At 42.1% G+C, this 13495-nt stretch overlaps 2 protein-coding genes across 2 annotated transcripts; both read right to left on the reverse strand.

The window, feature by feature from the left end:
• Positions 1-1037: 1037 nt before the first annotated feature.
• LOC128018380 (uncharacterized) lies at positions 1038-4204 on the reverse strand. Its single transcript, XM_052603865.1, has 2 exons — positions 1701-4204; positions 1038-1181 (listed from the first exon to the last, which is right to left on the reverse strand). Exon 1 carries the CDS (start codon positions 3865-3867, stop codon positions 1957-1959), a length of 1911 nt encoding a protein of 636 aa, XP_052459825.1. The 5' UTR covers positions 3868-4204; the 3' UTR covers positions 1038-1181; positions 1701-1956.
• LOC128018113 (uncharacterized) lies at positions 4014-8621 on the reverse strand. The gene is made up of 3 exons (XM_052603485.1): positions 8443-8621; positions 4123-7923; positions 4014-4058 (listed from the first exon to the last, which is right to left on the reverse strand). Exons 2-3 carry the CDS (start codon positions 7744-7746, stop codon positions 4014-4016), a joined length of 3669 nt encoding a protein of 1222 aa, XP_052459445.1. The 5' UTR covers positions 7747-7923; positions 8443-8621.
• Positions 8622-13495: the final 4874 nt, after the last annotated feature.

Consider the following 13495-nt stretch of genomic DNA (forward strand, 5'->3'; position numbering starts at 1 on the left):
TTAACTTACAAATTTAAGTTCACTCAACTTAATTTAATATTATATGAACAAACTATTTTAAGTTCACTCAACTTAATCTTAAATACATAATTTGTTGTAACTATTTGCCAATAAGTTTACACGGTTGCCTTAAAATTATTAGTTAAATCAACTTCAACTCAATTTAACATGACAAAAGCTTCTTTGTTAAAACAAATTATTCTGGAATAACGGAGCACAAATAAACCATAACTTTAACATTTATTATAACATTTACAAAAATATAAATTCATTGAATTTAAGTTATACTTTATATAAATGAGTAGAATTAATTGTTCCTTGAATAAAAACATTAAAACACATTAAAGCAACAGGATACAAGCTTTTGATAAATGTCAAACGTGAGAATAAAAATTTGTCAGTGTAATGACATTAACATCAGCTTGAATTAAGTGCAATAGAATTAATTGGGTGAACTAAACATTTAACCTACAAATGCTTTGTAATTTTGTGATTCATAGTAATTTCCTTTTTCTCTTATTAGCCAACTGATGAGGAAGAGGTGGTAAAGGGGATGAATTTTGAACTATTGGTGATCACAGAGGAGAACCCTGCAAATCTCCTCCCAAACATTTGAAGGACTCTAAAAAGTGCTGATGAAAATTGGTAGCAAGACATGTTCGGCCAGAGTTATGGAGTAAATTGTTACTCACCCTCATGTTGTTCCAAACCTGCAAGACATTCATTCATCTCTGGCCGAACATGTCTTGCTACCAATTTTCATCAGCACTTTTTAGAGTACTTCAAATGTATGTTTGACCTTCTTGGGGTAAGTGATATTCAGGACATAAAGAAGCCCCATTAAAACAGCAAAGGCATTTGACACGTCCTCTTTGCTTGACATCAAGCAAAAACTGCTCCTCTAACACCACAGCCACATCAATAATTTCCTTTGGGAGGAGATTTGCAGGGTTCTCCTCTGTGATCACCAATAGTTCAAAATTCATCCCCTTCACCACCTCTTCCTCATCAGTTGGCTAATAAGAGAAAAAGGATATTACTATTGTGGGATATTCTGTGCGCAGTTGGGTGGTTGGAACTCAGCTGGCCTATTTCTCCGGTTAGAAAGAACTGCAGCTACTCCAGAGTGAACATGTCAAGTCTGAATGTTTATTTGTGTGAATATGCACAAAATGTGGTTTCTGTCAGAAAACAAATAAAGATGATAAATATACATGTTATAATATGAAATGAGAAATGACAGATGCAAAGATAAAACAATATACTGTATGATATAGGAACTCTACATAGAACTAATTGTCTGATGAAATAGTAAACAAAATAAACAAGAGCTTATTTTCACATTTGAACACTTATGCAGCTTTATTAGCAGACCGGGACTGCTGCTGCTTACAAGTGGTGTCAAATTACACTGTGTGTGCGCGCTGTTCTAGCGCTCCGCTGTGCTCATTGTAATAATTATTAAAATGCTGGTCAGAGACTAAATAAATATTTACATTGACACATATGACAAGCAATGCTCTTAAACAAATAAATAAGCATCTTTGATTGCAAATAAACAAATAAATTCGTCATATACGTGAGGATTACATCTATGGTACTTATATTGATGCAATTATTTTCCTGAGGTAAAATAAACTGAATTACGCTATGACACACTCTGAAACACATCTACTATGATAATAAATATTATTACTTACGGAGTTATAAACGCACAGCAATACCACACAAAGGAAAAACAGACTTTAAAGGAATAAAGCCAGGGAAACTCCGTATCAAACTATTATGCTGGACAGTAGCGTCTAACTGAAAACTTTTGCGCATGCACCAGACAAGTCTGGACAAGTCTGGACTCGCGCATGCGTAAAGCAGGGAATTTTGTACAGCCGCCCCACAAATTTACACAGGAAATTTGTAACTCCACAAAATGTCCAGCTTAGCGACTGGTGCTACAAGCTAATCTTCAGGCATTTCTGGTAGCACAATCAGTTTGGCCACAGGGCGGATGTATGTGTTGCCTTTAATGTCCACTTCAGCAGCTCTGATTGCACCATCATCACTTGGTAGGACTCTGGTTATCTTTCCGACAGGCCATTGGGCTCTGGGAAGTTGGGAATCTGCAATCAATACAACCTGATCGACTGCTAGGTTTGGTGTGATGTTCTGCCACTTCTGTCGAAGTTGAAGACTTGGTAGGTAGTTTCTGAGGAACTGGGTCCAGAAGTGATCGGCGATCACTTGGCTGTGTCTATAGCGACGCCGTCCAAGCAGATTACTGGGTCCATAGACAGCCTGAGGTAGGGAAGCATCTCGCCGCCCCATAAGCAGCAAATTGGGGGTAATCGGGTCTGGATCCGCTATATCAGACGATACATACCCCAGGGGCTTTGAATTCAAGATACCCTCCACCTCGATCAACACTGTACTCAGGACTTCCTCTGAGAAGGTATGATCTTTCAGAACAACTTGGAGGGAAGCCTTGACAGATTTAATTTCCCTCTCCCATACTCCTCCAAAGTGAGGCGCGTGCGGTGGGTTGAATATGAAGGAAATTTTTTGGTTGGCTAGCTGCTCTCGGAGGGATGGTTCCATTTCTGCGAAAGCTTCAGAGAGCTCACGCTCTCCCCCTCTGAAGTTGGTCCCTCTGTCGCAGATAAGTTCAAAGGGCTTTCCTCTTCTTGCTATGAAGCGTCTGAGGGCTAATAAAAAGGAATCTGCATCCATGTTGCATAACAAGTCGAGATGTACACACCTTGTAGTGAGACATTTAAATATTATGCCCCATCTCTTTTCCTGCCGTCTGCCAATTTTGATCACGTAGGGACCAAAACAGTCCATCCCTGTCGACCAGAATGGAGGCTGATTAATCCTCAGACGAGAAACTGGTATGTCTGCCATTTTAGGTATAACAGGCTTGCCACGCCATTTCCTACATTCAGCACATTGTCTCTGGTGCTTTTTGACCATCTGACGGCCTCTGAGAACCCAATAGGTTCGTCTTAACTCAGCGAAGACTCTTTCAGGACCTGCATGCATCAGGCGGTTATCAAAATCTTGGATTAACAGTTTGGTTATGGGGTGTTCTGGTGCCAGCACAATAGGGTGAAGTGCATCCTCTGGTAGTGTTGCAGCTTTCCGTAATCTACCACCAACTCTAATCAGGCCTAGATCAGGGTCTAATGCTGGAGCAAGGGAACTTAATCGACTGTTTGAATGCACAGGTTTGTTGGCTTGAAGGGCATGTACTTCATCAGGAAAGCTTTCAGTCTGTGCACGTTTGAGTACAGCCATTTCAGTCTCTATGCGGTCTGTGGCAGACATAGGGGGTGCTGCAGCACCATGCAGAAACTCATATGTGGTCATGATAAGGTTGTCCCATGATTTGCAGTTATCTACATTAGGTAAAGAGGTATGATTGATTGAGACATTACCGCAGAATTTGGATTTGCGGAGTTCATCTGAGTCTTCCACTGGCACTGAGGGGTGGATAGGCCAGTGGTCTGGAGACTGTTGCAAAAATTCTGGACCTTGGTTCCATCGGCAGGTGTGGGACAGATCTGTGAGGGTCTTACCCCGGGTTATATCGTCAGCAGGGTTGTTGTCTGAATCTACATAGTTCCAGTTTTCACATCCAACAAGGTCTTGAATCTCTGCAATTCGTGTGCCTACGAAAACTTTGTAGGTGCATGACTCAGACTTTATCCAGTGTAACACGGTGGTTGAGTCTGACCACATGACTGTCTGTCTGATGTTAAGAGTAAGTTCGGAGTTCAGTGTTTTGGCAAGCTGAGCCCCAGACAATGCTGCACAGAGTTCAAGGCGTGGCACAGAGAGTTGCTTCTTAGGTGCCACGCGTGACCTCGCCATGATAAACACAACTTGGATAGAGTCATCCGTTTCTGCCCGTAAATATGCCACAGAGCCATATGCTTTCTCTGAAGCATCACAGAAGACATGTATATCGAGAGTAGAGGATGTGTTGTTGCATACTGGTGTGTAACACCTAGGTATTGTTATTTTTTGTAGGTTTGGAAGCTCTTCTTCCCATGCATGCCATTCTGAAAGGAGATCAGCTGGTAGAGGTTCATCCCAGCTTTCAACCCTCTTCCATAATGTTTGAACCAGAATTTTGGCCCTTGTAGTAAAGGGTATGATGTATCCGAGTGGATCATACTGGCTTGCCAGGATGCGATAAACAGTTGTCATTGAGGTTTCACCATTTGTAGAGACAGGTCTGTGTTTGTAACTGAAAGTGTCTTGTGAACAGTGCCACATCAATCCAAGTGCTGACTCTTGTGGATCAGTTTTATTAGCTGACAACCACAGTTCACAGCCCTCTGATTTTGCTTCGAAGGGTAGGTGAGCAATCACATCAGGAACATTGCTAGCCCACTGCCTTATGTCAAACCCACCAGTATTCAACAATGTTCTCATTTTGTCAATGAGTTTCTTAGCCTGATGCTGACACTGAAGTGACTGTAAGCAGTTGTCCACATAGAAAGACTGCTGGATAGACTCAACTACCTCTTCATTGCCCTCAGTGTTGTCTCTGACATGCCTCTGGAGAGCATATGTGGCACAGCATGGACTACATGTGGTCCCAAATGGTAATACTCTCCATTCATAGATGTCAGGGGTGCGCTCTCTTTCCATGTCCCTCCAAAGAAAGCGGAGCAGTGGCTGATCTTCAGGTAGCAGTCTGATCTGGTGAAACATGGCTCGTATGTCTCCACTTATGGCAACAGCATGCTGTCTGAATCTAAGCAGGACTCCCAGCAGTGGTGGACCAAGGGTGGGACCAGGCAGTAGATTGTCATTTAGGTTTGTCTGCAGATGGCTGAAAGAGCAATTAAACACCACACGGTCTTTGCCATTGTGGTGCACAATGTGGTGAGGAACAAACCATGACTCAGTGGAATTGGCTGCTTCTGCACTGGTTATTCGGACTGCATAGCCAGCCTCTTCAAGTTTGTGAATCTCCTTGTTATACACATTTGCCAGGTTAGTGTCCTTAATCAAGCGGCGTTCTGTGGCTCTTAAAAGAGCCATGACAGCATTTGGTGAAGCCTGAAATTTGGGTGCATCCACTTTTCGCAGCAGTGGAGTAGCGTAGCGATTCACACCATCAACTGTTACTTGTACCGTTTTCTGTTCCAACATGGCAAGTGCAGCTTTATCTTGTTTAGAACGGACTACTTCTTTTTCGTTCCTTGATGGCAGTATGTCAAGCTGCCACAGTCGCTCCACATGTTGACGTAACTCTTGTGTAGGTGAAAGGAATGTGGTGTGAAGGCATGAGCTTATGTTTGAGGGTTGCTGGAAAAAGGTTGTTGGTCCTTGCACTGTCCAGCCAAGCTGTGTGTGTACTGCTATAGGGCTACCAAGCGGACCCATACGAATTGGGCAGTTTGGTGTAATCAGCTGCGGATAATCTGATCCTATGAGCAGCAGAGGCTGTACTTTGGTGAAGCTTTGTAAAGGAATGTCCCTGAGGTGTCCATATCTTCTCTTCAGCGTGTCTACTGGACAAGACTGCTCAGCAAGATTAAGATCTGCAGCTGTGAAAGCTTTATGAATCTGGTGTTTTACATTCAGGTGTGACAGAGCTGATACCTCAAAGGAGACGGTGGTACCTCTCAGGTGAACAAGGTCGTGTCTTATTGTTCTAAGAGCCAGCACTTCCTCAGGTCCTTCTAAATGCAGATGTTTGGCTGCTGCAGGTAGTATGATTGTTTTTTCAGACCCGTCGTCCAGCACTGCATGAGTGTCCAGAAACCTTTTGCCGCTGCGAAGTCTTACTGGAACTACTTTCAGCATGACTCTGCCTGAGTGACTGACTTGATCCAAGTAAACTTGAGAATTGGTTGTGCTCACTGTTAGTATGCTCTGATTCTCCACAGCAACTGCAACTTCATGTAGAACGGGCAAGTGGAGTCCCCCACATGTAGAACACGCTCTCTTAAGAGTACAGCTGTCTGGTTTGTGACCTCGTCCACACCTCCAGCATTTATTGTGGTCCTTCACCCAGCTTCCCCTTTGAGTGTGGTTCAACCTGCAAAAAGCTGGACAAGCATTGAGGTAATGTTCATGGTTGTTGCAGAAGGGACAAAAGGGCTTAAAGCGATCCTGCTTTTTAGCTGTAGCTGCCATTTTAGATCCTGTGGATGAGCTAGAGGGCAAATTGATGGCTTGAGGTTGTTCACTGCCTGTGAGAATTGTGGCTGACTTGGCTTTAGAGTGAGGAAGGAATTTCTGTTCTCGCCGAAAGGCTTCTGGTTGCACTGGCCCTGTTACCCGTCGAGATATCTGAATGGCCTGGGACTTCCTTTCCAGCCACTCCGAAAATTCTGACAATGTATAAGTTCTAGAACTGCCACTCATGATGATGTGCTGGTTGAGACAGTATTCTATGAATGAGTCTCTGTAACTGACAGGAAGTTTGGTCAGTAAAGTGTCAACGTGGGAACCACACTGCAGCTCATATCTAGATGGCCCTTCCATTGTGTTCAACATGCCCACAAGTGTGTTAACAGCTGCTGCAAAGTCTTCAAATCCCTGTGCATCACCTGGTCGAATAGCTGGAGCATTAAGGATTGCTCTAAGCTCGCTCTGAATTAATTGTCTTGGTTGACCGTATCTCTGTTCAAGAGCCTGCATGGCACTGGTGTAAGGATATGGGCTGTTGACATACCTCTTAGCTACCTGGTAAGCAGCAGGCAGATGTAGGTGATCCAAAAGCACTTGATACTTATAGTCCTCTGTTAAATGTCTGTGTGGGCCAAGGACGCTGTCCAACCCTTTCTTGAGCATCAGGAAATCACTTTCCTTCCCTGATGAAAATACTGCCAGCCTTGGTTTTGGTATGCCATAGGAAGAAGCAATGACCATCTCCATCAGTCCAGGCGTCACATTGTTTGTAGGATGATAATGTTGTGATTGTGGTCCAGGCCGAGGAGGAGGAGGTGGTGGTTGAAAAGGGTGATGCAGATGCATTGTTGGTTGAATTGGCACAGGCTGAACTGGAGCTGGCACTGTCTGCTGGTACTGTGGCGGCAGTGAGACTGGAACAGATTGTGCAGCAACTGGCTGACGTTGGGGCTGCACACGAGAAGGCGCAGGCTGTATCAGGCTTGGCTGATGCTGTATCTGAGGATGGGCAGGCTGGGCAGCTGTAGGAGGCCATGAGTCTGCCCGTCGGAGTTCAGAAAGCAGCCTTTGAGGTTTCGGCCCTGGCAGAGAAGCTACACGAGCTATATTACTTGGCTGCATGCTTGATTGTGGGCGCTGCTGCATAGGGGGCTCATGATAGAGTGTTTCCTCATAGTGTGGAGATGATGCTACAGTCATAGAAGGTTGTAATCCCATGTTCCTGAGTTCAGCCTGAGAAATGCTCTTATAATGTGCATAAACAGGAGATCTAGAAGCGAAGGATGCTTGTCTAGCACTGTCCATTCTAATCTGAAGCTCTCTCATCTCACTGCTTAAATCTCTCCATCGTGCCTCCAAGTGGTGCAGGTTTCCACCTTCAAAGTCTCTCTCCAAGGGAGGAGGAGTAATATAGCCCTTATAAGGGTCCTGGCTTATATTAGGTATTCCTTGAGTGCCATCTGCTGGTGATGGATGAGCATGCATCAGATGTGGATAATCAAGCACATAATCCTCCAAGTAGGTGGGTACCCGCCGGGTACGACTTGGACGAGGATCTGGTACTTGTTCTCCCTCATAGTAATCTCTGGATGTAGCCATAGCGCAGCTGATGTCCCGATCCGGCTCGAAGGACCAATTTGTGGGATATTCTGTGCGCAGTTGGGTGGTTGGAACTCAGCTGGCCTATTTCTCCGGTTAGAAAGAACTGCAGCTACTCCAGAGTGAACATGTCAAGTCTGAATGTTTATTTGTGTGAATATGCACAAAATGTGGTTTCTGTCAGAAAACAAATAAAGATGATAAATATACATGTTATAATATGAAATGAGAAATGACAGATGCAAAGATAAAACAATATACTGTATGATATAGGAACTCTACATAGAACTAATTGTCTGATGAAATAGTAAACAAAATAAACAAGAGCTTATTTTCACATTTGAACACTTATGCAGCTTTATTAGCAGACCGGGACTGCTGCTGCTTACAAGTGGTGTCAAATTACACTGTGTGTGCGCGCTGTTCTAGCGCTCCGCTGTGCTCATTGTAATAATTATTAAAATGCTGGTCAGAGACTAAATAAATATTTACATTGACACATATGACAAGCAATGCTCTTAAACAAATAAATAAGCATCTTTGATTGCAAATAAACAAATAAATTCGTCATATACGTGAGGATTACATCTATGGTACTTATATTGATGCAATTATTTTCCTGAGGTAAAATAAACTGAATTACGCTATGACACACTCTGAAACACATCTACTATGATAATAAATATTATTACTTACGGAGTTATAAACGCACAGCAATACCACACAAAGGAAAAACAGACTTTAAAGGAATAAAGCCAGGGAAACTCCGTATCAAACTATTATGCTGGACAGTAGCGTCTAACTGAAAACTTTTGCGCATGCACCAGACAAGTCTGGACAAGTCTGGACTCGCGCATGCGTAAAGCAGGGAATTTTGTACAACTATGAATCACAAAATTACAAAGCATTTGTAGGTTAAATGTTTAGTTCACCCAATTATCAAAATTATGTCATTAATAACTCACCCTTATGCTGTTCCAAACATGTAAGACCTCCGTTTATCTTCAGAACACTGTTTAAGATATTTTAGATTTAGTCCAAGAGCTCTCAGTCCCTCCATTGAAGCTGTGTGTAAAGTATACTGTCCATGTCCAGAAAGTTAATAAAAAAAATCATCAAAGTAGTCCATGTGACATCAGAGGGTCAGTTAGAATTTTTTGAAGCATCAAAAATACATTTTGGTCCAAAAATATCAAAAACTGACTTTATTCAGCATTGTCTGTTGTGAGCGCGTTCACTGCAGTTTGTGATATCCAGTTCGTGAACGAATCACTTGATGTAACCGGATCTTCTTGAACCAGTTCACCTAATTGAACTGAATCGTTTTAAACGGTTCGCATCTCCAATACTCATTAATCCACAAATGACTTAAGCTGTTAACTTTTTTAATGTGGCTGACACTCAAACTGAGTTCAAACAAACCAATATCCCTGAGTAGTTCATTTAAGGCGGGCGTACACGGTGCGATTTTTGCTGTCGTACGAGTTCGCATGCGATTTTTTTTCAATCGTGTGGAAATTGTGTATGCTCATATGGTCGCGGCTCGTATCATTTGCGATGAATTACGAGCCGAGCAGAGTGGCTTACGAGCAGTTCCCGACCTCCCGATCATTTTTAAACATGTCTAAAAAGTTTGTGAGCTATTGGTTTGAATTTGTGACGTGTGCGTTTGAACGAGCCGATTTGTTGATTTTTCTGAAGTTGACAAATCACGAACTAGGAAAACCACAGAAGAAGAAAGATGAAGACGGCAGCGCCACGGCGAATGTGTACTATTGACCAGGAGGATAAACTCGCTGAAGTCTGACAGGAACAGCGAGCGCTAGATGATGTTTATAGCAACGTGTTCTAATGCCTTTTAAGTTCTCTCTCGCTCTCTCTCTCACACACGCATATGGTATACTATACTGTATATCCCCATAAACTACCTCTATCCATCACGGAAAATGCATGTTTAAAATTTCTATTAAACACCGTGTAGTATTTTTTAAAGCCATTTGTTTTACGAGGGCACAGGAATTGTCCTCACAAACCATGTTTACATTGTAATACCCATTTCAGATATTTATAAACCATATACAAGAACACACACACACACACACACACACAGGGTGACCAAACTTCCCGGTTTCCTATTGCTGAAAAATAACCTGTACGTGTAGGAAACAGTCACGGCTCGTATCAATATTTTATATGCAGTTATGAGAGAGGGAGAGCAGTTATATTAGGCGCGTTCGACTTGAAGCAGCGCTGCACAGAATGATCACCTGTATGACATCAAAGTACCGCGAGAGCGATTCGAATGCATTGGATATGTGTGCTCTCTTATCGCTCTCGCCGTACTTTAATGTCATACAGTGATCATTCTGTGCGTGCAGCGGTGCTTCAAGTCGAACGCGTCTATCAACTTCGTGCGATTGCTTCTGGAATTCACAGGTTGTAAAATCGTGTCGTATATCATCTCGTCCGTACGATTTTCAGATAAACTCACTTGTGCCGTGTGCATGGACATACGATCTTCCGTCCATCCAAATTCGCACCGTGTACGCCCGCCTTTACTCAAACAGTACACTGACTGAACTGCTGTGAAGAGAGAACTGAAGATGAACAACAAGCCGAGCCAGATAACGAACGAAAGATTGACTCGATCTCAAGTCAAGATCCAGTTGCATCGGTTGTCAGATAACCAGTAGTGATGGGAAGTTCGGTTATTTTCCGCGAATCGGTTCTTTCGGACAGTTCGATTCAATAAATCGGTTGAAGAAAATGGTTCACTATTTCTTTTGCGCTAGACTTAATGACATCATTGCTGATGATTGCCCTTGATTCAACCCTTTGGTTTATCCGCGCTCATAACACTAGCACAGAATCAGTTCAGAATCAATCACCAAAAAAATCAGTTCGGATTCATACGCGCTGTGTGTCAGTCTGCTTCACGCTGAATCACACAACACATGCGCAGTATCATCAGTTCATCGGATCTCGAATCGGACGCGTCTGACAGAAACGGTTCTTGACTTGAAAACGAGTCAATCTTTTGTTCGTTATCAGGCTCGGCTCGGCGTTCATCTTCAATTCTCTCTTCACATCAGTTCAGTCAGTGTACTGTTTGAGTAAATGAATTACTCCGGGATATTGGTTTGTTTGAACTCAGAGGGAGTGTCAGCCGCATTAAAAAAGTTAACAACTTAAGTCATTTGTGGATTAATGCGTATTAGAGACGCGAACCATTTCAAACAATTCAGTTCGATTTGGTGAACTGCTTCAAGATCATCCGTTTACATCGAATGATTCATTCGCGAACCGGATATCACTAGAAAGCAGTGAACGCGCTCACAACAGACCGGAAGAGAAGACAATGCTGAATAAAGTTGTCGTAACTGACCCTCTGATGTCACATGGACTACTTTGAAGATGTTTTTCTTACCTTTCTGGACATGGACAGTATACCGTACACCAGGGCCGGTTCTAGGGTGAGTGGAGATCCGGGGCTTAGCCCAGAAAAATCCATCAAATATAAAATTTGGAATACAGAAATATAAAATTATGAAAAAAATTAGAATGGTACTTTGCCACTAGGTGGCGGCATGCCACTGCCTTAAAGAGTCGGTCAGTCATTTAATAAATGGGTTCGTTAGAAACGGATGATTCATTCAGAAAAAAAGTAAGCAACAGTTTTTATGAATGGGTCAGTGAATCATTTACTCAAGAAAATTTATTCAGTAAACACCGCTGTGCGTTGCTGCAGAGCACAACTACATGCTTTGTTTGGAACCATTTCCTTTGCGAAATATGTCTTTTTTATTATCTTGTTTATTGCATTGTTGCCCTGACACGAAAAGTATGTCACATACCGTGCTAACCAAACTTTAAAACCGCTCTATGTGTGTGTGTGTGTGTCCTAAAGACTGCTGGGTAACCGTTAACTGTTAGATGTTCAAAATGTAACGTTAAATCAGACACAATTTAAAACCGAAAAATAAATATAATAGTTTGATTAAAATGTACAGATACCTGAAGCTGTTGTATCTTGGTGTTCAAGTGTTGACTGGGGTGTTTTACTTATTTATTTATTTTTTTAAGAATTTTTAATTATCCATTTTAATTTCCAAATAAACTTATCTAGTAAAATACTACACGCCAACAAACCGCCTGCCTCCAAAAGATCTAATTTCATTGGCTGGATCGTACAGAAGCTCATCGATGGTTGGCCAGTTTCCATGTCAGTCAGAAGCACTAGACTCAGTGGGCAGTTTTCGTCGGGTGTGAATGACAACGCGTAAATTGACAGACGCTATAGTCGAGAGATACGTATTTATTTATTTATTTAAATTCTAATATAAATTACTTTATTGGGCATGAAAACTCATTGATGGCATGGTGGTTATAAAAACATTCGGGGCTTTACTGAAAACATTCGGGGCTCCAGCCCCCTTAGCCCACCCCTAACGCCGCCCCTGCCGTACACACAGTTTCAATGGAGGGACTGAGAGCTCTCAGACTAATTCTAAAATATCTTAAACTGTGTTCCGAAGATGAACGGAGGTCTCATGGGTTTGGAACGACATGAGGGTGAGTCATTAATGACATAATTTTCATTTTTGAGTGAACTATCCCTTTAAGCAAAACATGGTCTGGTCAAAGTGTCTAAATAGATTTGGTCCCTAATTTAATCTTTATATATATATATATATATATATATATATATATATATATATATATATATATATATATATATATATATATATATATATATTAGGGGTGTCACGATTTCGATTTTAAATCGAAATCGATCGAAATTAAGTCACAGTCTCGAACTTCGAATTAAAAAATGGAATCGTTGATGCTGCCACGCCCCCATGTTGTATGACGGCAAATCAATGACAAAAATAACCGAGCATTCAACTGATGCTGGCGCGCGCGCTATATGGCTTCCGCGAGAGGAAAACTGAATCGGATGCGAAGAAACGGGAGCCCGCGAGCTCATTTCAAACTCTCGCGCGCGCGTGACATGTACTCTGCGCGCAATAAAAGCCCTAGCGCGCGCATATGGCAAGCCAAAAGGGTCAGAATTACGCCTAGATTAAACGCGTTTGCATACAAAACGCCGTTTTTTACGGCGTTTAAAACGGTATTAGCGCCGTCAAATACGCCGTCCTTATAGCAGACGCCGTAAAAAACGCGCGTAAACCGTAAAAAACGCCGCAAAAAACGGCGTTTTAGTGTTTGTAAAAAGCGCCGCTTTTAACGCCGTCGGCTTGCCACAGGACGCCGTAAAAAACGCCGTTCTGAATGCACAAAAGCGCGCGTTATTTACGGCGTTTTCCTTGTAGTATAATGAGCCACGCCCGCTGATTTCCACAGCCAGTAATAATGAACTGTTCTCACCCAATCAAAGACGAACAGAACCAGACCAGACTAATTTACCACAGATCGTTTAAGCGGAAGAAGTGCCTGTGAACTGATAGGAATATTAAGTAACTTTTTATATATTTTAATCGCTACAAACATTGAACATAGGCCGATTACACATCTTTATCCTACTTGAATGTAACATGTTAATTATTTAACAATTACAAACCCTAGTTTATATATCATTTACTACCCAAATACCTTTTATGTATATACATAAAGTGCTGGTTCGAAATATTCAATTAGCTTTGAGTCATTTAATTTCCAATACAAGAAATCATACATGATAACGGAAGTCGACCAGAGAGTGTGTAAAAGCTGTGCAGCTACAGAAGTT

Source organism: Carassius gibelio, chromosome A8 (genome assembly GCF_023724105.1).
Source record: "Carassius gibelio isolate Cgi1373 ecotype wild population from Czech Republic chromosome A8, carGib1.2-hapl.c, whole genome shotgun sequence".
NCBI lineage: Eukaryota > Metazoa > Chordata > Actinopteri > Cypriniformes > Cyprinidae > Carassius > Carassius gibelio.

Coding starts and splice junctions, on each gene's coding strand:
- LOC128018380 (XM_052603865.1), bottom strand. CDS start 3,867: ATGGCGAGGTCACGCGTGGCACCTAAGAAGCAACTCTCTGTGCCACGC.
- LOC128018113 (XM_052603485.1), bottom strand. CDS start 7,746: ATGGCTACATCCAGAGATTACTATGAGGGAGAACAAGTACCAGATCCT. Junction 4,059..4,122: donor CTACAAGGGCCAAAATTCTG/GTTCAAACATTA, acceptor ATCTCCTTTCAG/AATGGCATGCATGGGAAGAA.